This window comes from Phaethon aethereus, assembly GCF_964289735.1.
Source record: "Phaethon aethereus genome assembly, chromosome: 8".
NCBI lineage: Eukaryota > Metazoa > Chordata > Aves > Phaethontiformes > Phaethontidae > Phaethon > Phaethon aethereus.
Window position 1 is genome coordinate 8,179,284 of NC_138584.1, and position 23,186 is coordinate 8,202,469.

The 23,186-nt window shown below is 47.0% G+C and overlaps 1 protein-coding gene across 3 annotated transcripts in view; it reads left to right on the forward strand.

Annotated features, from left to right (window-relative positions):
* Window positions 1-124: 124 nt before the first annotated feature.
* The window catches only part of PACS2 (phosphofurin acidic cluster sorting protein 2), a gene marked incomplete at its 3' end in the record, with an annotated part of 76,044 nt that continues 52,982 nt past the window's right edge, over window positions 125-23,186 (forward strand). For all 3 annotated transcript variants that reach the window (XM_082002687.1, XM_082002688.1, XM_082002689.1), the window contains exon 1: window positions 125-315. In XM_082002687.1, the coding sequence (XP_081858813.1) occupies window positions 188-315 (128 nt within the window). In that variant the 5' untranslated portion in view covers window positions 125-187. The remainder of the gene's footprint in view (window positions 316-23,186) is intronic.

Below are 23,186 nucleotides of genomic sequence, written 5' to 3' on the forward strand. Positions count from 1 at the left end.
CCGCCCATCCATACTTAGTCCCGCCCAAGCCGCGCCCCATCGAATGACTCCGCCCCATCGAGCGCACGCCGAGATTTAGCTCCGTCCCACGGAGCCCCGCCCCTCACACGTGACACCCCCCCGCCGGGGCGGGGCGGCGGCGCAGGCGGCGGCGGCGGCCCGGTGGGCGCGCGCCAGGCCAGCAGCCATGGCGGCGGCGGCGGAACGAAGCCGTCTCAGCTTCCCGGGCGGTGCCGGGGCCCTGGGGCGGCCCGTGCCTATGAACCTCTTCGCTACCTGGGAGATCGATGGTTCCAGCCCTAGCTGCGTCCCCAGGTAACGGCGGGCGGCCCCTTCCCTCAAGTGGGCAGCCCCCACACGTCGGAGGCCGGCGCCCAGCCGCGAGGCCCCGGCGGCTGCTCCCTCGACCCCCCTTTCCCCTCAGCTTTGCAGTCCTTCCCTCAATTTTAGGGTTTCCTCCCTCCGTTTTGGCGTGTCGCACCCCTCACCGTTACCACAGCGATGGGCAGGGTTCCCTTACTTCTTCAGTGGGTTTTGGGGGTGGGCATGTGAAGTACAAGGACACCCTGACCCTAAAAACGAGGGGGGCGGCTGCTGCCCTTTGCACCAGGTCTGTGAGGGGAGTATCCTGTCGTCCCCTCCCATGCGTTTGAGTGCCTCCGCAAAAAACCTGGCGTGGGGCGTGTGTTAGTGGCAGAGTTTGTGATGCCTGGCTCCTTCTCACACCGGGTTGTGCTCCCCAGCCCCTGCGTCCCGTCGGGGGTGTTCTGTTAACGGGGCCTGTCCCTGGTAAATGCCCCGCGTCAGTCGTCTCGGGTTGGGCATCGGTTTCTCTTCTGTTGGTTTTTCACCTGCTCCCAGTCTCGAATCTTTCCCCGCCTCTGGTGTGTGTGTATAAACACGCGGATGCATCCCCCAACCTGTACTTTTTTTAGCCTGCATGGGAGGGATCCCTTTTAGATTTTATAAAATTTACACTTTTCAAGACTGGCTTTAACAGCACACCTTTGAGGATATAAACGTGCCGAAGATGAATCTTAGAGGCGCTCCTTTCTCTTTTTTTCTTTCTTCTTCTTTTTTTTTTTTTTTTAATAGGGACGCAGCAAATGAGCGAAAAGGGGACAGAGTCATCGAGCTGACCTCGCAGGAATGTAAAGCTTTGCAAGCTTTGCAAACCCCCCAAATCCCTCTGCCTTCAGCACCATCCACATAGCAGGCTGGGCTTCATGGCCATGCCCCTGTCTTGCAGGGCTAGCAGCTTGCTCATGAGACTTGTAACTATCTTAGCTTAAACATTACCCACAGTCATAGTGCTTTGACATCGTGGACAGAAAGATAGCATGGGGCAGAAGAAAACCCCATTCCTGCAATTGCAGATGATCTTATCTGTGCTGATAGCACCCTGGAGTATCTGTGGGGCACAGCAACTTTCTCTGCTTGTGTCTTCTTTAGCCTTTCTTCTCTGCAGCGGGAGGTCTTGGAAGGGGAATAGTACCAAGGGGAATGTGCCCCTCTTCAAGGAGTCCCTCTGCTGCAGAAGGAGTTGCCTGTATGGGAGGAGCTGGAGGAACAGTTGGTGCACTTTTGATTCTTACACTGGATTCCAGTGCAGTTTGCATCGACCCTGGTGGTGTACAGAGGACATGGAGGCCCTCTTGTAATGCCATTTTGAAACCTATTCTCTCCATTGCACCCTCAACTACAGGAAGGTGGTTGGGTTTCCATCTCATCCGACCTCATAACAATGCCTGTTAAACTGAAATAAAAACTCAAATGTCCGTCGCTGTCAAGGACTTTTAGTTCTGCATTATCATTTATGCTGATACTTGCAGATCTGAAAACGAGCTCACAACATAGCTTGCTTGTTTGCAAATCTGCAGATGACCAGAAAATGCAGTGTAAGGACACTGGCCCTGCCTTGATGTAGTAGGGGATGGGGGTGCATCTGCACAGGACTTGGCATTTAGGGTGGGTCCTGGGTGCTTGAATTGCGTTGGGCAGGTGGGCAGCAGATTGCAGGCAGCTGGTCAAGATGCCTGGAGGAATCTGGGTGATGCAAAGGACATGTGGGTATCTGGGCAAGTGGGGCAGAACTGGGGCTTGAGGGGGAAATTTTTGAGTCACTGAAGCAAGTTGTGAAGCAGGGGCTGGTGAAAGTGCTCAGATTGAATGCCCTGGGGCCTGAGGCATCGATGGGAGAACCGGGGCAATTGGGACCCTCTAAGAACATTGCTTTTCTATGAGGGGGTTTGTGTGTAGCACTGGGTCTCTCTGGTTTCAGCCTTCTTGTTGCCACCACCTTTGTTTGCTGTTCCTGGCTGCCCTTTTCTCCTAGGAAAGAAATGCCCAGGAGGATAAGCAGACATCCAGCTGCTGCATCTGCCACTGCTGACCAAATGAGCAGGTCTTTCCACAGCCCCACTGGATGTGGACTGCCCCACATGGGCTGGTCAAGTGTGCAAGGGCTGCGTATGGGGTGCAACGTATGGCACGTCTGCAGTTGTAGCTGTGGGTGCCAAGTGTTTTTTGTTAATCTGAAGTCAGGAGCAGCCGAGGTCGCAGCTTCTGCAGCGATATTAGTCTGATGGCACGCTGAGGTGTGTGCTATGCTGCATGTGCTGGGCAAATGCTGAATTCTGTAGCAGCAGCAGGGGTGCAGAGCCTGGACGCTCAATTCTGCTGTTTCTAATGATTTAACATCGTGTCTTGTGACACTACATTGGGTCGATGCTTTGCATTTTATTCCAGGCTTTGCAACAAACCTCTCTGTCAGAGAAGGCAGGAGTTTGAAAACCTTTAAGTTACACTACTGCCTCTGTATTTTAAGTTCGTATTGTGATGATTTTTCCTGTGGCACAACAGCATTTAAGATTCTTTGTGTTAAAGCTAAAGAGACTGGAATGAAAACTGTTCCGCTGGGGGAACAATATTCAAAATGAGCTGCTTGTTCAAGCAGACATCTGTTGGAACACGAAGGGAGGATGTGGAGGAGAGTGGGCCCTGGTGTGTGGTCAAGTACTGTGGAACTGCCTTGGTCTCTTCTAAGATTTCTACCAGTTACAAGTTCCCCTCTGGGTTTCTGTTGACAGGACAGGCCTTCCTAGTTGAGGAGAGGCTTGAACTTGGCAGAAAGTCAGAGGATTCATGGAAGAGGGGCATATGTTTGGAGAGGGAGTGTTGCTTCCTCCCCCCCCCCCCTTTTTTTTTTTTACAGTAAATTCTATCTCATTTCTAGACTGTTTCTCCTACAGTAAGCTGGAGCAGAGGGGGCTGGGTGGAAGCAGTGCCTGGAACAGGCTGTGCCCTAAATTGCGTGGGTGGGTGTTGAGGTGGAGGGCCTCGCGCGGATGTGGTGTATGGTTCCCAGATGATGGCTGAGAACTGGACTGTGGGAGGGAGATCTCTAAAGCACTGCTCTTCAACACACTCTTCTTTGGTGGGTGATTTACTGAAAGCCCCTTCAGCTTGAGGGGGTGTCAGTAACGTCTGGAAGGCTGCCTTGGTGGAGTCTCCTTGTGTGAAAAGGCTGAGTCTAAACTTAAGGAAGAATAATAGTGAAGAGTCATAGTGTTATTCTGCAACTGTGTGTTTTGAATGAAACACAAGGTTAGGTGGTGTTTTGCGCTTGTGCTGATCTGCTTTTCTGTTCTGCCATTTATAGAAATGATTTTCTGATTTCTTTCTTCAGCACATGTAGCTCCTGGAGGTTTTGACCATAGTGCTTCTGAAATGCAAGTACTTTCTTTTAGTCATCCCAGAAATGTGACTCAAACTGTCTCACTATCTGGGCATAACTGCTACATACCAGAAGAGAGAGATGCCTACCTTTTTCTGCTGTTTTCCTTCTGTGCATTGAAATATTTTCCTCTGAGAAGGGGTACATTACATAAACTTCTCCCTACCACCTGCAAAAACCAAGAGTGATCTTCTCACTGCATGGCTGCAAGAGCATCAACACTTTTTCCCCTCAATTTCCTCACACTGGAAAGTAAGAACTGTTCTGTGGATTTTGTTTTGGTGGGGTTTTTTTCTTTTTCTTTACAACCTCTTGATGAAGCTGTGGGTGTGAATGGCAGGATGCAGTACTGTCCCATCTTGAAGAAGCCTCATGAGGAGATGTCACGATGGGGAGGCTGTCTAGAGGAAGAATGGTCTTGGGGGGGAAGGTTCTGTTGGAGGTCTGCTGGAGCAGGTGGTGAGGGTCGGTGCTCCTATTCATAATAGATTTTGTTTTAGGCTACTGCCTTCATTGTCACATACTTGAAAAAGTTTCTGCTAAGTTTTGAACTGTAAAGCGGAGTGTGTTGAGACCCAACTGCACCATGGAGCAGGCATGACCTGGTGCCCTTGGAGATACCAAGGAAGCCTGTGGAACAGATCTGGGAAGAGATGGTGCTGGAGATTTGAGGTTGTTTACTGGGCACTGCCTGAGCATTTCACATGTTGGCTCGCCTCTGTAGCTTGCCTGCTGGGTAAGGAAATGTGAAGGGAATCCAGGCACATCCCCTGGAGTCAAACAGGAGGTTGCTGGTGCAGGGATATTACTGCTCAGCATGCTGTGGGATGGCCTCGCAGCTCGCCGACTTTCACACCAGCCCTGGTGCGGACATCCCTGGAGTGATGGAAACTGGGGTGGGGCTGCAGATTCACAGCAGCTGAGTGGATCCTGACAGTTTGCTCAAGCATTGGGCTATGTGCTCCTCTCCCTGTGCTAGCTCCCATCTTCTTCCACTGATCTGCCTCGCTGTTGGTTTCCTATAGGTTAATGAGTTGCAGTGGTTTGCAGAGGGGTCTGGGAGCATGTAAAGGTAATGGCATGGATGCGTGACCAAGAGGGACGCAGTGAGGACTGCTGGGGCATGGAACCACTCCAGCAATCTGCATGTTTGCACCCCTACATGGTGTTAATTCCCTCTCCCAGCTGAGTGCTGAGGAGGTTCTGACCTGCATGAAGTCCTCATCTGGCTGTTTTCTGTGAGGGTATGCCACAAGTGTGCTAGGCAGGGAGAAGTTTTGCCTCTTGGTACGGAGGGTGCATGCCTATGCTGGGAATGGGAACTTCTCTTGGCCAGTGAGAGCGTGTTCTGGCCTGGCTTGAGCAATAGCAACTGTGTGCTGTATTAGCAGAGAAAGGTGGACAACTTGATAGAGTAATAATTATGATCAGGTGATGCCACATAATTAAAAATGCTGATTAATTCAGGTAGAGAGAGATGTTAATGTAAATGTATCTTAACCTCCTGATCTATTGGTATGCTAACATTTAGGAGAGAATTCTTGTTTGTTAGGATAACTGCTTGCATGCTCATTGGGAGCTCATTGGAGATTTTGGTACATTTGGAACTAGGCAAATGTCTAATTACTCAGATGACTAGGTACGTTTCAGAAGTGCTTATTTGGAGACTTTGTTTTGACTTTGTTTGAATAGCAGGGAATGCCTAACATTTTACCACTGAAGGAAATTGAATGCAAATGAGCGCACAGGATAGGCTTTAAAAAAAAATCGCTGAGGCGATGCTGAATATTTGAGATGCATGAGGAAAAGCATCGATAACTGAGCAGTGGAGCTTAAATGCTTGGGGCCAAAACCAACCCCTTTATTCTTAGAGCCGGGAGATCCTATTTCTCCTCCTTAATCTTCATGGAAGAGATCAAGACCAAAATAACATTACTTCGGGCAAGATCAAGTGATCCCTTACTGCTCCCCCTGTAAATCCTATCACAGCAGTTACTAAATTTGTCACTTTGTACACTACTGAATGTAATTGTGTTCAGTGGAAAAAAATTTCTGTCCAGAGGCTGAGTGGTTTGTTGGAATCTTAACTTCCAGTTAGACCTATTTTGAGTTGTCTTTTAGCTGATGTAAGGTGAAGTTTGTGCATGTCAAGAACTTTTCTGAAAAAGACTTACAATCTCAAAGCTGCTCCTGAAAGGTCTCTGCATGGGATTGTGTGGTGGATGTGGAGTTTCATCTGGATGTTTTGCACATGCTCAGTGCAGAAGGGCGTTGGGAGTGGAAGGAAAGAGCTGCTCTTTTGAAGGGCCTCTTTCCTTGCCTTCCACCAAGTGAAGGTGCCCAAAGGACTTCCCCTCATGTTCCCTGGCAGGTCTGGCCCATGCTTCTGCAGCCCTGCGTGGCAGGAGGTGACCCTGCAGCTGCTTGTCCAGGAAATAAAAGCCCTGTCAAATGGAGCCGTTGATAGTCCACCTTTCATCAGCTCTGAGCATGCGGTTGATTTCTGTGGCAAGCTTGTGGCTGTATCAAATTAGCTATGAAATGATTTGCATAATAGATTAATCAACCAGCAACAAAACATCCCTCTTTTCTGCCAAGAATAGCCAAGCAACAACTCAGCTGTTACAAGAGGCCATTATGTTCCTTGCAACCCTTAATCTTCCTTTTTCCAAGAGCACTTCATGTTTTGGCCTCACACAGGAAGCTGGCCTGCTCGCTGGCTTTATTTGCGTCACATCTTGGCAGCTTTTTCTAATTCTTTTGGGCCAAATTTTGCCACCATTATGGTGACCTTCTAGGGAGGGTATTTCCTATGGAATTGGTGGCTGGCTGCCAAACAACTCTCTTGTTGCCAGGTCCTCTGGTTAGCCTTTGCCTTTCCATTGACTTAAAGAGTGAAATTCCTCTGGGCCTCTCGTGCTCCTTCGGAACTGCCCCATTTCCCCAGGAAGTTGGGCAGCAGGAGGGGGAGCCTTAGCATGTAACTCTGAGTGGGCAGGAACTGGTCACTGTATTTTATTTTTTCCTGTGTTTCTATCTCCCTATAAGCCAGCAATATGAATTTCCTAAGCTGTATGGTCCTCCTATGGCTCCAGACGTGACATCTATGTGTCCTTGCCTGGTCAAAGAATGCCACCTCCCAAACAGTGCTGGGGGAGTTCTAGTCCAAATGGATCCTAACATGCAGATAAGAGGCTTAACTGCCTAATTGAATGTGATAGTGTGAAGCTCCTCTCATGGTGAGGTTTAATTGGATTATAGTACTGTACAGTGATGTGGAGGCTTGCAGGGCATGCAGCCAGCTTCACAAGGAGAGAGTGGATCCTTGCTAATCACTCGTTTGTTTAAAACAATTAATTGCCTAGAGAGCTCTGATGGGCATGCAGCCAGTAGCCCTGGAGGAAGGATTCCTCAAAAATGCGGGTCGTTGATGAATACTGCACATGCAGATCCTGTCCTTGGGTCAGTGCAACTGTAGTAGAGGTCTGCAGATCTGCCTGGTGAGCCCGAGTCTGGGGGAAGGAGGAAGATATGAGCTCCTTGTGTTTCAAAAAGTAGACCTGTGGGCTCTCTTGTTGCATGCTGGAGTCTGGAACCCGCTTCATCCTCTCGAACCATTTCAGCCTTTCCCTCAGTGCTTTGTGTGGCTGTGTCACTTGTCACGAGCTGTGCCTTACTTCTGAGGTGGCTTGCTTGTTCCTTCTCATCTAGCAGCTGCGAGTCTGTGGGCCAGTCTGGCTTCAAGTGCAGTTTCTTGCAGGGCAGTAACTATTTTTGATCAGGAGCTCAAATGCCAGTGTCAGACTCTGCTCCAGTGGGAAAGCAATCTAATTTTAAGTGTGCAGCAAAAATAAAATCAGAGCAGCATGCATGCTGTGAAGTTTGCTTGATGGAGGCTCTCGTGCATATAAAACAGAGTGGCAAGCCAGAAAGTGTGCTCTTGCTTGCCTGGCTGGGGGTGGTGCATGGTGGCTGCTTGCACCTTTGTAGCACCTGTGTTTTGGGTGCAGCTTCTGGAGGCTGTGTGCTTTGTGGAGGTCACTGTCTGCCTGAGCTGCTGAGTGGCTGTTCTTGGGAGTTTTTGCACTGAAAGTAAGAGTGTTGGTTTTAGTGATACTTCAAAAGAGTTTGAAATCTGCATGGTTGCTCAGATCTTATTTCAGAAGAGTTTTCAAGGAAAATAGCATTTGTTCTGTAAGCCGGAAGATTAGCATAAAATATCAACTTTGTTGTGTGCGGTGTGCTCCTCATCCGTAGCCTCTGTGCTGGTTTGGAGAGTTAACTGTTTGTCTCAGATGTTTGAACCTGCTGGGAAATGCCCCCAAGGATGGTGTGTGCCATTTGGGCAGGGAACAGCACACAGACACTGGAAGGCTTTGATCAACTTGCCCTGTTTCCTGCAGCAGCTCATCCAGACTGTATTAAAGTGAGGTAGAGTAAATGTGAGTGCTGTTGTTGGGAAATGGTAGTTTAGCCGCCTTTTCCCCAGTGCTCTAAGATGTGTGAGACTTTCCTCCACAAACTCTAGTTTGGTCTAAAGATAAACCAACTACCCTTTCCTGCTCATTCACCTTTTTGGCAGTCAGGTGCTCTGGAGCTTGTAGGAGGTAAGTGGGAGTAGGGAACACTGGTGTTTAACTAAAACCTGCACAGCTTCCAGGTCCTCCTGGGCCTTTGTTTCTTTTGTTCTAAAAAAGGGAGGGGAACAAACCTGGTGATCCAGGATTGGTTTTTTTTTTTGGGGTGTGTTACTGGGGCTGGGGAGAGCTGGAGGTTTGAAGGTGTGAGGCTGTAAAGGAGGAGGAATCAAGTGTATGCCTGTGTGCAGGGTGGAGAAAAACATGTTTTCGCTGCTCAGCAAAGTATTTTAAAAATTTTCTGAAGACAGACACTGTCTCCTTCCATCAGATCCCTTTGCTCTGTTAAGCTTGACTGTTCAAAAAATTCTTCCCTGCTTTTAATTTTTCTACAAAGTTACAGTAGTGTGAGGGCTTGGAGGTGCTCCTTGGTGCTGGTAAGTAAATGTCACATGCAGGAGAGAGATTTCTAAAGGGATCTTTGCCTCTTCAAGGAAACACCTGGAGGGCTGCACATGGAGACATGGGAAAGCCACAGAGCTCATAATGTGGTTCTGGTGTGTGTTTCAAGGGTTTCTAGTGCAGGGCTTTCATTAATGGCCAAAATGAGCTGCAGTTTGCACAAGCACTTGTCCGATATGTTTCCCAGCAGGCAGTAGGCCAGATCTAGATATAGAACAGAGAATAACCCTCATCGAGAGATTCTTAGGAAGCCTTATCTATATATAGTCTATATAAGTCTGTATCGTCTTTCTGCTGAGAGGACAATCTCTGCCTGAGGAGCGTGGTTAATGCAGATATACCCCAGCTTTTGAGAACCAGGCAAAGGTCCACAAGTATCACATCTTCTGTGTCCTGTGTGAGTGACCCCTAACGTGTCCTGGCTTCTGCAGTGGTGGGTTGTAGTGGGGAATTCTCTGCCAAGGGCCCCAGCTGCACTACCTTGTGCTGTGACCGTGCTGTTGTGGCAAGCTGATGACACGCTCCTGCGGCCAGCTAGGCTTATCCTCTGTGGGAGCATGCAGCAGCCGTTGGCCAGAGGGAACAGCTGCGAAGGCTGGGGCACATCGTTCGTGCGGAGCTGATGGTGCCTGTGCCTTCAGAGCACGTTGGTCTGTTGGATGCTCTCATTAAAGCGATGAGATCGTAGCTTGGCAATGAGTTGTCACGGAACAGCTCTTGTAGGATTTTTATGCCAGTGCAATTCCCTTTCATGCAGCTGCTTACCAGGGTGTACTATGAGAGGAACCTGCACAGGCATAGTGCTGCTTCTGGAATGAGAAACAATTTGCAGTGCTTAGCCCACCTGCTTCATCCTAATGCAGCAAAATAAAAGACTAACAGGTGGCTTAGATCAGAAGTGGGAACACAGAGTGAGGTGGACAAGGCTGCCCTTTCATACAGCAGTGTGGTCTCCTATTAATTTATGTATGGGTGCAGTTTCACAGTTAGGATGTCTGAAGCCATTCCCAGTCAGCTTTCCTTTTTGTATAGTATACAGGTATTTCCAGCTTGTGCACCACTGGGTTTTGTAGCTGTCCTCGCAGCTGCTGCAGGCCAGCCACAGAGGAGCACAGCCTTCTTCCTACTGAGGAAGAGTTTGCTGCCCACCTGGTATTTTTGCAGTGCATCCTGAAACCGAAGAAGTGAGAGTCTGGGGAGCTTTGTACCAGCTGGAAATGCCAGTCTGTGAATAGTGCATGAGGTTCTGTTGGACCTGCTGGAGGCATGGCTTCTCTTTGGATGCATTGGGCTTTCTTTTCTTTTGGTCTTTCTTTTTAAAAGAGCAGCCCCATTTTCTACACTGGAGAGGCTGATTCCTTTCTCCTGTCTTTTAGGGAGCTGATCTGACAGTGTAACTCGTAACCCTGTTCAGCTGGAACCTTAACAAGATGTGCTCTGCCTTTCCTAAGCCCATGAAGGTTGTAGGGCTGTTGGAGGACATCTCCTCACACACATTTTTACAAATATAGCAGGATCAGTTGAGGTCACTCAGTCTTGAGTTTCTTCAGGGAGAGCACACTTCAGCTGGAGGCTGTGCCAGAGCTAGATTTGACTGCCTCTGGAGGGGCTGTTTGAAAATGGGTGCCTATAACATGGGGTCTAATCTCAATACAATCCTGCAAACTTTCCAGCTCGTCAGACATGCGTGCAGTCTTTTTTTCACCTTGCCACGTGTGTCCTGATTTCACTGCTGTCTCAACCATGTGAACTCAGTGGTTTGTAATGGGGACATTACCATTCTCAGCAGAGCAACTGTAGTATCCATTTCCCGGCCGTGGGGAGCCAGCATCAGGGCTCTCTACCTTTTTACCATTCCATCTGTGCAGCATGTAGTTGTGGGTGTTAAGACACAAGCATTTACCAGTCCTCTCCTTGTTACAGCAAAGCTCCAATAGCTTGCTTACTGAAGAGCTCTTTCTCAGATGTGCATAGAGCTGTGTGTCCTGGTAAGGTTAGCTAGCTTTTACCGGTTCCTCTGAGGCTGATGCGTCTTGTGGCGCTTTGTAACCTACCCATGTTGGCTGCTGCTTGCTAGCACCTTGTGCCAGTGCAAGCATTTGAGAGTTCACGTGGTAAAGTGGAGCAGGGCAGGATTTGGGGGGTTAGAGGTGGGGAAGTGGGTTGTGTTTCAGTTGGATCAGTTCTCTGCTGTCCTTTGCTGCATGATGGTCCAAATGGTTATGCAGGCAGAGTGCGGGGATGAGGATGGAGCAGGTGACCAATTTAATCTAGCACTGCTGCTGGAAAGTCATCAAGTGGAAGCAATAAGTGGTTCTGCATGCTCCCAATGTATACAACCACATTTCTAATTTGGCAGAGCTTCTCTTTAGGTTGGGGAAATTACTTTTAATGACTCTGTGAAGAGAAATCCAGCCCCTTGTTTAGAGGCATGTGTTTTAGCTGCCTGCTAGAAACCCTGGGTGGTCCAAAGTCTTGTGTGTGTTCTCCAGCTTGGGATTGCTGTTTTCAGAGCTGCAGAGTGTGTCAAGGGGAAGAGATGGTAGAGGTGGTCTTTCCTTCTTTTGGGTTCTAAGGTGAGGTCTCTGATGGGAAGAAGGTTTTGGGAGCTAGGCTCCCAAGGAGATTGTCAGACTGGCACTTTCTAACTTGAATAATTGACAATGTAACCAAAGATACTGGAGATTGTTGGGGATGTAACTGAATCTTTCACAATGATTCTTATGCAAATTCAAATATGTGCTCCTGGTTTCTAATGGGACACCTACAAATACAACTAGCTCCATTCAGAACTCAGCATCCATGCACTGGATCTTTAATTGCTAATGACTTTATAGTAAGAGTGTGACTTGCAGAGCTGCATCTGAAACAGTTTCTCAGTGCTGCTCTTACCTGTAAACATGAAATTTCCCCGTGAATTTTACATAAGTGACCCGTGGAGATTCTGGCACATAGCTTGGTGTATTTGGTGCTGAAACTGTCCATTGCCATACTGCTCTGGTTCAGTGGCAAAATGAGCTTGAACATTTCAGTGCTGTTTTCTTTGTGTTTGGGCTCATTGAAGGTAAATTAGGCATTCAGCAGAAAATAATTTGGTGTATTTAACACTGAGTGCAAATAATCTTAAGTTTCTACCCAGTAAATCTCCAACCATGAGCTGATGAGCACATTTGATATGTATTATTTTGGGCTTCTGGGGGAGATTGGTGTCTGCAGCCTCCTGGCATAGCTTCAAAATTAGGCTTGCTTTTTTTCATAAATGTACCATGTGGTAATAGAGTAGTTGGTCAAAACCATGTGGGCTTAATTTCTTTAAAATATAAACAGCCTAGAAATGTTTGTTTATGTACAAAATATCCAGCCAGTGACTGTAAGCATTTCCATGTTTCTACAAGAAATGAAGGTAATTATATAATAAGCAAAGATTCATATGGCTTAACTTCTCTCCCATCTGGCATTAGTTAAATTAGTGTTCTCGTCGGCATGACCTCTCAGGGTTGGGAGAAATGATGAAAATGAAAATGTGGCTAATAAAGCCCTTCCTAGGTCATCTTCTAGCCCATGTGAAGGCTGGAGCAGCTCTGTTGAACAACCCAACAGCTGCCTGGGGGAGCAACTATTCCTCCTCTGCCGTGGCCCATGTTATTGGGTAGGTATTGTAGGAGTTTTAAACTGTTTGGTTTGAGCTGACTGAGGAGTTGCCTGTCCTGTATGCAGTCCTTGCCCAGTGTATAAATTTATATTCAGACTAAATAGATTAACTACAGCAGGAAGAGCTTCCTTCTTAAAAGAAATCTATTGTTAGAACATCACTTATCATAAATCTCTAGTACTTCTAATCCTGCTCGCCTCCCATGGCCTTTTCTACCCTTCCATCTGTCTGATGATTTACAGTTTGCAGGGTCTGCTCTGAGTTTCTTGGGGCTGTCCTGCAGCCTTCCTCTATGGTCTCTTCCTCTCAGATAGGCAGTTTTCAGTGTCAAAAGGATGATTCCAAAACGTCCCCTTTCGTGAAAATATACCTGCATGCTTTCTATCTGGTAGAAAAATGATATGCTGCTTTCCTGATCAAGTTGCACCCACTGCCTTAAAATGAAGGATTTACGAGGGAAGTTGAGAACTGCAAGAACTGGGTCATATATATTTCATGTTGCTAGTGGCTTCCTAGGGGCTGAACTCCCTTTTATTTGCTCTTCTACCTCTTCCCTATGCTGTGCCTGAGAGCATGCCAGAATTTAAGGTGCTCCAATTTCTCTTTCACGCTGGTGGGATCTGTATCTTCTTTCTGCCAGGGTTCTGCTTTATTTTGCTTAATAGAGTTGAAGACCATCAAGGTAGACTTTGTCTTTGTTTCACAAACAAACTTTGAGTGTCTCCAGGTGCTTGGGTAAGCTTTGCCTGCTCATGTTCAGTCCCAGAGAGGGTCTGAGACAGCTTCTTGCAGATACCAAAGCAGATCAGAAGATGTTTTCCTCCCAATGTGTAGCATTCAGCAGCTCGAGTAAAGCTGCTCGCTGAGACACAACTCTGGTGGTTCTTTTTGCTTGGCCCATGGGGATGTGCTTGAGGATCAGAAGCCTGGCTAGCAAGTGGGTAGAGCTTTTCCCAAGGAGAAGGGATTTCAGAGGTGGATTTTCTCAGTTCATCCTTCAGTCAGCATGCTCCTGTTTTTCTGATCTGTAAATGGCAGGTCCTGCTGGGTGTCCTTAAAAAAATGTTTATAATAAGCTTTTGCTGTTCATTCAATTGTTTCCTTGTTCCAGGATCATAAACCTAAACATACATGCAGCCTGGCTGTGCTGAGTGGCTGTGTTTATGTTCCTGCTGCACCTGTGTTCAAGGCCCGTTTTCTAGTGCTGGTCCCTTGCCATGCACATGTTGAGTGCAAAGTGCTCAGCCCTTCTTGATGCCCTGCACAGATGCTGATGGTACTGTGTTTTGAAGATGCATCTGCCTTGTCTGTGTTCAGATGCTTAGGTTTGCTTTGCAGCATTGCTCTCCTGCAGGTCTGAGTAGCCTGGTCCCTGGTATTTACACCTTTGAACAGTGCTAGCATTCAAGAGGATCTCTGAATGAAAAAACCTGTTGTACCCAGGTGCTTGAGTACAGACTTTGCTCCAGAGCAGGGCTGTGAGTAGGTTTAGCCTGACCTCACCAATGTCCCAGCTGCATGCTGCCTCCTGCATTCTTGTGGTATTTACTTCTCCCCTGGCTTCTCTCAGCATTGCCACAGGCCACTGCTGTGGTTTTGAGCTGTGAAAGCAATGCGTGATGCTTGGTTTCTCAGCACACTTGGAGTCAGTGCACACTTTCCTGCAGAATGGGTCGCTGTAAAACTAACTGGTGAATATTGGTAAAGTCATACGGTTCTTAGCAGGGCTCCTAGGGAGGCGAGGAAAAGGTGCTTTGTATCTTGTGTACTTTTAAGTGCCGTGTAAATGACTCCAGCAGTAAAGCAAGCAACTGCACAGGAATCCTGCTTTGCTTAGCTTTGACTAACAGTGTCCTGGATACCGGGCACGTGTTTGTGTGAGGTTGCCTCCATGGTGAGCTCTCAGAGGTAGCCCTTATCTTAGGACAACTGTAAGATGATTTCAGTCTGCTTTTCTTTGCTTCTGTTAGGTTGTCATATTTCTCTCTGGTGGCAGTCAGATTTACTGATGGTTCATATTTTAGCTGGGAAATAAGTCCCTCGTCGGGATTCTGGTATGTCAGTATACAATCAAAAATGTTGAGTGGGCTGGGAATAGCTTCCAGCAAACTTGTATCAGTTTCTTGGAGCTCTTTTGTTCAGCAGAAATTCCTTTCTTTTTGTCTCCCCCTTCCCTTCCCCCTGACAGCCCACCTCTTTTCTACAAGGACATGCTGAGGTGCAATTCATAATCATGTGACTGAAGTGAAATATGCACAGCTGCAAATGCACTTTTAAATGATACTTCAGTAACAATGAAGGCATCTTTCTGAACAGGTTTGCAGTTCCAGTAGCCAAGTGATCAGAATGTGGTAACAAACAGGATTTTGTTGAAAACACTTGACTTTGATTTTTATCGAGCTCTGAGGATGTTTTGACCACTCTCTACATTTGAGAGCAGACAGGAAGTATGTGGAGCAGAGTGGATCCATGGTGGGGAAATATGTTAGATGTGTCCCTGAGAAAAGGGTACGTAGTTGAGTTTTCCTTTGTTCTCCCTGCATTGCATTGTGGAAATCATATGACAGCTGGGGTACAATGAAGGACACATTAGACAAAAGTTTTATTGATGTTTGAAGCATCAGGAATATCCAGTCTTGCATGGTGCAGCTCTACTCTACCTTCCCACTGAATGGAGAAATTTTGCAACTCTGTTTCCTCTCTGGATCAATCAGACTTGATGCTTGTGTGATTTCTTGCTTTTTTATGGTGCATAACACAGCCCAGCAAAAGGAAGCTGCAGGCATACAGAGTATTCTGTTGCAGTCACGATGGCCCAGGGCTGCCAGGATTTGGTATGGGGCTGACTGAATCACAGCCATACCAAGACCCAATGTCTGTTTATAGGTAAATTGAAATAGATTCATTGACATCCAGGCCATCACAGAAGGCTTGTACCAGTTTAAAGGCAGAATCTGGTGTAGCTTAGTGTGAATAATTTTCTAATCTCTGGAAATTCAACAGTTCATCTTGTCTCGCACAGTTCCTGTCTCTTGAACAGTGAATTCAGGCTCGTTCTCTAGCTTTTGTTTCTCTGTTTTCTGTCCTCTGCTAGCAGACTGCTGCTGCTCCTGCTGACAGTCTTCTGGGCTATCTTGGGTCCAAAATTATCACCAGATTTTTCCAAGGTATTGCATGAGTAATTTTGGGCTTTTCTCCTGTGGATGAATTCACCCTCTCCACCAGCCCCCCAAGAGGACCTGCTCTGAGTAGAAGTTACTCTGTTTGAGATGGTACATCTGCAAACAGAGGTCCCTATCAGTCATGGGGGTCATCTGTCTCTGCAGTATTCTTGCTAATTCAGGTGTGAAAAGAGAGAAATGATTTAGTAATCTGTAGTTATATGAACATTTATGTGTGGTCAGAATAGTCATACATGTAACATGAAAATATTAGTGAAAGAGTTGTAGTGTGTACTCACCTTGGCTCCAGTGTTTCCCTTCAGCTAGTTTTGAGGTGCTTGCTGTGAGCTGATGAGCGGACCTTTGCTTCACAGTGGTAGAAAGGAAGGCTCAAAATAAACACCTGGGGAGTCGTAGCAAATCTGTGCTGGCTCTCTGGAGATCTTTGGCTCACCAGGGTTCTGGGAGCCCCAAAAACACTTTTCTTGTTCTCTCTCTATAGGGAAATATGATTTCTTCAGAGATGTGGATTTGACTGCCTTGGTCCTGACTGTCATGCCAAACCATGGCCTGGGAGACTTCTTGCAAATTGCATGCAAACTCTTAACATGGGAGGCATTATTCTACTCCTTTTAAGATGTGAAAAGGTAGGGATGGCCCCTCTCCTCATGGCCTCAGTGTAAGTACCTAGGCTCCAAAGGAAAAGAGCATGAGGGATGGTGGATTGGTATTGTCCTATAACAGGTAGGCACAGAGAAGGAGGTTTAATGTTTTACAGGTACCCCAACAGAGAATTTCTTGCATGACCCTTTTAAATCTCAGCTTAATCTGCCAGATGTGGAACATTTAACAGCTTTAGAAAATGTGGTGTTTAGTAGATCATTTGCCTGTTAGTGTATTTGAAGCTATTGGGGGAAAATCTCATCAGTCAGAAACATAAAATGTACATAAATACATTTCATGTATGACTAGCCATAGGCCCTGATGCAAAGTTTGATGTGCTTGGTATTAGCTGTAGTCATGTGATGAAAATCAGAGGTTGAGTGTGGTCCTCTGAGTGAGGAGGGCATAAAATTCAGGATAAATCCCATCCTGACAGTTGAAAAAATATTGTGGTATTTGTCTGTCTTATCCCCACTGATGATCTTCAACTGCTTCTGTGACAGAAATGCTCTTTGACAGCTTGAATACGTGCACCTGCTTTCAGGCTGCTCCTTGCCTCATCCATAAACAGGAGCACTGACCACAAAATGATGCTGATACCTATTCATTGCTCTTCGCATCACTGTCATGTTAGTGTTAGCTGAGTGCATCAGTCAAAGGTATTAGAAGAGAATCTTTTCAGGGAGCTGAGGCTGATCTGGCTGTTGAGTTTGGTCTCCATGAGTGATCTAATGGTGTGGTCCTGTTCACAAATGGAGTAACTCTATCTTAATGCTGGCTAGGCTCCTCGATAATCTCTCCCACCAGTGAACCTTAATACCCTGCTGAGGAAGAGCTGCCGTACATCCAGCCTCTGCTTGTTCATGCCTCATTTACCTCTGTCTGCTTATTCTGTAGTGTCTACAGTATATCTTGATAAATATGGATTCAATGGGAACTCATAAGCCTGATGAAAGGTTATGGGACTGAATGGATTATGATTGTTATAAATAACTTTTTGTTTTATTGCTAATATTCAGCGTTAAAAATCTTGTGTGAGTCTGGAACAAGTTCTGAGCAGTGAAGACCAGCACCTCGTAGCACCTTGTGTCTGTTTGCTTACCGTTTGCTGGTTTACACCTGTCACTCTGATATTTTAATAAATATACTTAACAAATTGAACTAACAAGTTCAGGCATTCGGTTTGCTTTGCTGCTTGCTCATTGCTTTCAGGAATGAAGTATCATCAGCAATGATGCTGGAAAAAATGTAATATCTAAATAATATTGAATCTCTGCTTGCCAGCTCAACTTCCAAGAGCTGCTGAAGAGGTTTGGAATATTAAGGAATTGCAAATGTTTCTCCAGAGCAAATCACTGCATTCTGCCTGCCACAGCAGGTGTTTGGCACTGGTGGTTCTCCTGAACTGCTTTAGCAAAAATTGTGGTTCCTTTTTTCCCTGATAAACTTGAAGGTGATGTAAGCTTTCAGAAAAGAGGGTAAGCAAAGTCTGAGTTGCCATGTTTTCTCCCTTTTCCATGAGACATGCAGTGAAATCTCAGTCACAAGGGGTTTTTACAGGAAAGAAAACAAATAGAAAATGTTGTGCTGAGTTATTTCCAAACAAGTGCTTTCTTCTTCAGTAGCAGCTCTTTAAAGTAGAGCATACAGAGTATATTTAGATGTGAAGAGAAAGATTGCGGGGGGTGGGGGAAGACATTTTTGAAGTGTTGTTGAGAGACATTTTGAGATCACCTGGAGACTGGGAGTTTCCCTAAAGGAAACTGCTCTTATTGAGAGGGGGTCAGAAGTGCTTTGAAAACCTGAGCTGTTTGCAACCCCACTGCAAGGTCTGGAAATGCGTCTCCTGGCCATCCCCTAGGCCGTAAGGACTGCCTGGTGGTCCGGGTTCCTTCCCGTTCAGGTACCTCCTGAGAGCAGGGGGAAGATGTTTCACGCAGTCTTTGTCAATGCAAAATCTGCTACTGCTGCTCTGTAAAGTAACCTCTGTGGGTCAGCTTTAAAGACTAGAAGAGATCCTGGTTTCTGTTCACTAGTGCACTTTTGGTGAGTTCTGTAGGTTTCAAGGCCTTTGGTGGAGAACTTGTGTTGTGCTTGACAGCAGCCTAGGCACTGCACTCTCTGTAAGACTTTTCAGTCCAGCTTGCAAGTTAAAGTATTGCTTCTGGTTCTGCTGAAGCTCTGTCCCTGGCAGTAGCGTGGTAGTTTCACTTCAGCCATCTCACTCTTGTGTTAACCTGGGTAATATGGCTAACTATTTGGCTTTTAGACTCTCACTAGATCCCTTATTCCTGTTCTGTGGTCATTTCCTTCCCAGCTTATCTGTGCTCTTCTGAGCACTCCAGCAGGCAGTGTACAAATCAGCAAGTGCTGCCCAGAATATTTGATGGAAGAAACGCGAGGGGTGGGTGCCAGAGCACAATGCAGTTTCAGCCAAAGGCATCAAGAGGCATTTCTTGCCTTGCAAGGAGTGCTGAACACTTTTACATTTTCACACCTTTTTTGACTGCTGTTAATATTGCAAAGCTCCTCTCAGTTTGCCCCTTCCTTTCTGGGGAGACAAATCTGCAAGGGATAGTACATTTCAGCTGCTTTACCCTCAATGTTTTGTTCCAGTTTGAGGGATGTTAACCAGTGTTCACAAGGTGTTTAATGCTGAATAGAGCTCCCCAGCTTTAGTGGCAGGATCCAGAGTTCTTTATGAATTATATTTAGTGTTGATGGAGGCTGCTTTGTCAGCTATGTGTTGTTGCTTTGTAAAAATTGGCACCATTCAAATCTAAATAAATGCTTCTGGGAACGAAGAGCCTTCCTTTTACAACTATTTTAATGTGTTTGATTTAGAAACATCCTTTGAGCTGTGGCCAGAGCACAAATGGGTTGTCAGTGCTGCAGTCCCCTGCAGTTCGAAGCACCTGTGCACAAGTGAGCTGGTGCTGTGGGGCTCAGAGGAGCTGGGTGCTTGTGTGCCACAGTGCTGTCGGAGCAAACAGCTGAGGTTCTGCAAGGGTTATGCAGGGTGTTCGGTACAGGTGCAGAAATTATTCTTCACGGAGCTGGTGGTTCTCCTAACCTTCCTTTCGACCGCTGTTGAATACATTGGGGTTTAGAGTTGCAACTTTCCCTTTGATGCTCCTTCCCTGTAGTTCAGGTTGCTAGTGCTGTATTTTTGGAACTTCTGCATACTGAGAAGAAATTGTACTTTGTGGTGCTAAATAGTTCTCCTGTATTTGAGGCAGGATGAGAATTGTGATTATATTTCTAACTTATGTAACGAATTCCGATATTTCTTTGACTGTCGTCCCATTCATCTCTGGAGTCAGGGTGGGAGGGGGCTGGCATTAAACAGGGGGCAACTGAAGACACAGCATAGACCATTGGCTCTGCGAGGTATTGAGGTGGCTGGCTGCACATGCCAATCTGGAAGAAGGCCAGAACGGCAGGCTTTGTCAGACTTGCTGCAATGAGAACAGCATCAGGATCTGTGAAGTGTTCTTCTAGTATGCAAGCAAGCCTGCCAGCGAGATGCTTTGCATATTTGATTGCTGCGCTGGCTAATACAAACGTACCATCAAAGTTCACAAATGTTTTTTGCTGTTGCTGGCTGCTCTGGCTTTACCCTTACTGGACATTTTGAGTTCTCAGTAAAAAAGCAAACAGCCATTTGGGCTCTAAATTATGCCTGTGTGGTTTTCGCATCTTGGTTTTTTTCAGGCCATATTGCAAACTTCACAAACAAAGCCCTGTTCGTCTGGCACTCAGTATAGCTGGTTTAAATCAAGGTTACAGAATGATGGTCTGCTAGGAGTGGGCCACCTGCCCTGGCTTTGCTCCCTTGGGTCCAGATGGGTCAGCAAAGGAAAAGAAAGCCTAAAAACAACCACAAAAATCCACCCCCAAAATTCCTTATAAAAAAACAGTTTTCAGAAAGTCTGTTTATTCACAATGGTATAAGGGGGTTGTCTTTTAGAGAAGCGCCAAGTCTTAAGAATTACATGCCATCAGGATCTTGGCTTTGACGGGGAGGGCCACGTGTTTGACTTGCTCGTGAACTGGGAAGCCTTTGGAGATGGTTGAGTGAAAAGTAATTTGATGTGACCCATGGTGTGAGCCTGTCTGGTCTCGGGAGTGACAGCCTGTTCAGCTCGCCTCTGCATCAGAAGGTGCTGTGGAAGCTATTTGAAGTGGAGAGAAATGAGGCACAGAGATGGCAAATTGTTCATGCCCTGAGAGCAAGCTCAGATTTGGGTGCACCAAGGAGCCATGTGTTTTCCCTTGACTGCTTTCTTAGCTGTCGGCCTCCTAGTCCTGATTTCTTATGATGAAGAGATCACAGTGACGGGTAACCTGAGCAGAACTGAGCTCTTCATTACAACCTCTTCTGACATGGATCTGAAGTCAGGGCTCAGTTGGCATAGTTTTTTCCTCTTGATGGTGGCCTTTGCTGGCTGATTTACAGACAAAGGGGAAAATCAGGGTATTTCAGGCTGTGTCCTGGCCTCTAATGATTTGCAGGCCTTAGGGACGGTATGTGCTGTGGCTGGGACTGGGGTGTCTGCCCGGGGTACCAAGTGGCTGACAGGAGTGCGCAGAGAGCACAGCAGCAAGCTCTTGCTGTGGGCCGTTCAGCAGTGGGAATGAAAAGCAGAATAGCACCTAGCATTTTGAAAGTAGTGCAAGAGTACTTGGAAACCTGTGCTTCCTACTATCAAAAAGAACATGCTAAATACTAAACCAGACTGGCCGGTGCAGGACCTCCCTCTAAATCTGCCAGCACCCAGATGCATGCTGGCTCCTTGCTGCCAAGCCTGTTACAGGCTTGGGATGGGGCAAGGGAGCTGTTGGGAAAGTGGCTGTTTGGAGAACAGAGTTCTTGACACAGTGGTGAAGGAGGATTCGCCATCAGACTGCTCCGGAGGGGAGTGAGGAGGAGCAAGCATCCTGCCGGAGGACCTGGTCATGTGCGGGCTGTGACATCCCTTGTTGCTGTGGAGGTGTTACAGTTCCCAACCTGATGCTGCTGCCGCTGTGTTTGAGGATGCTGTGCTCAGGTTTGAGGCATGGATGTGGTGGGAGAGAGGGTGAGGGCACATGCTGGAGAAAACATGTGCCTTGAGGCATCTTCTTTAACCATTTCGTCTCACTGACTGGTGCCTGTAACAGAGCTAGCTACCCCTGTGAGGATTTCATGGAGTGTGTGCTGGAAGGCTGGGTGCTGTATTTGTTCTTGCAGTTGGCTGCAGTGCTGTTACCTTGGAAGGCAGGTGCTGGTACAAATGAAGGCTGAGGTGTGCTGCTCTGTGCTTTGCAGCAAGCTGTGGACAGAGTGGGAAACCTTCTAGCTCTGATGGTCTTTTGCATCTGTTGGCTACTTTGTGCAGCTCCCATTAGTTCTAGAGGCTGCAGGGGCAGATGAGAACAGCTCCTGGCAGGCAGGGAAACCATTCCTGTAGCATGCCTGGAATAGCCGATCCCGGGGATCAGCCCGCTGTGTGACAAGTGCTGCTGTCGGGGGCATGGGGCCAGCGAGGAGACGGCAGGTTGCATAAGGAAGGCATGCAAGGGAAGGATGAGCCAGGGAGGGTAAGGCTGCTGGGTTTGTTCCAGCTGTGAAGGTCTCTCCTCTTTATCCCCTACCCCTGATGTATTTTTGCATTCTTCCTCCCAGAGTCTCCTTTTGATTTGGGCTGTGGTTCATTCACTCATTTGTGCACATGCTTTTGTGCCAATCTGTAAGGCATCCGTAAGGTGGGGATCTGCCCTCCACCCAGGCTGGCTCACATAAGCTTAGTGGACTGTGCATTTGTTTTGTTGCTGGCTAGCTGAGAAATGAAACCTTAGCTACAGAAATGGCTTGACCAGCCCACATCCTAAAGGTTCTCCCTGATGTGAGCCACTTTGCTCTCATTAGGTGCTCAAATGGGAGACTGGCTTTTCAGTGCTGCCAGGCTTTCCTGGTGAGAGGCACGTGGGTATCCTGTGTAGGCTTGTTAGACCCACAGCTACCACTGGCCTTTGGTCAGATGGATGTGGCTAAGCCTGGTCTCTCTCCATCTTGCTGCTCATTCCTTGGTGGTGCCTCTGGTTACTGCAGCTACTACTAAATTAATACAACAGGTATCAGATGTGTTTGTGTCATCTGTAATATAGAAAATGTAATCCTGATCATCTGTCAAAAGAGCCTTAACCATGTTTTAGTTATTTGCTGACTTCAGTCTTTAAAGATAATGAAACACCTTCTTATTGCCTCAAAACTTTAAAAGCATTGATCAAACCTAATCCACCAGTATCACTGGCTCTTTCATTGACACTCACTTTGGTGTCAGGATGCTGTGCATTCCTGGTGTTCTGGATACAAGGTTTGAAAGAGGTAAGCCAGGAGAGGTGTATTTAACTAGACTTGTGCCTGTGCTTGGCTTTGCAGGCAGTGTGGTGTGAACACAGGTGAGTTTGTCTTAATTCCTTTACACTCCATTGCTTGCCTGAGAAACATACTTAATCCTTGCTTTTGTGGGTTTTTCTGCCCTCTAAGTCACCCTGTAATGGGCTTTGAAACCATCAAAATGAAAAGTGAGAAACTAAATGTATAGCAGTGTGTGCAGGAACTGAGATCTTGACTGAGCTCAACGGATTTTTTGAAGGGAGCTGCTTCAGCTCTTGCTGAAATGACTTCTTAAAGGGAATGCTGCTGTTTCTGGGTAGCACAGTTCAGACCACGTACCTGGAGGTGAGCGGTTGGTGACAGGCTGATTTCCTGCCAGTGTGACTTAGAATACATCAGGTCTCGGCTAGGGAGTCAGAATGTGGTATGACACAACTGCTGGGTTGCACAAGAAGTACTGCTTGGCTACCTGAAGAGTATGTGGAGCTATGGAGATTTAGCTTTAACCTCTGCAGGTTTCATCAGCATCACTGTGTCTCAGTAGTGCCTGTTC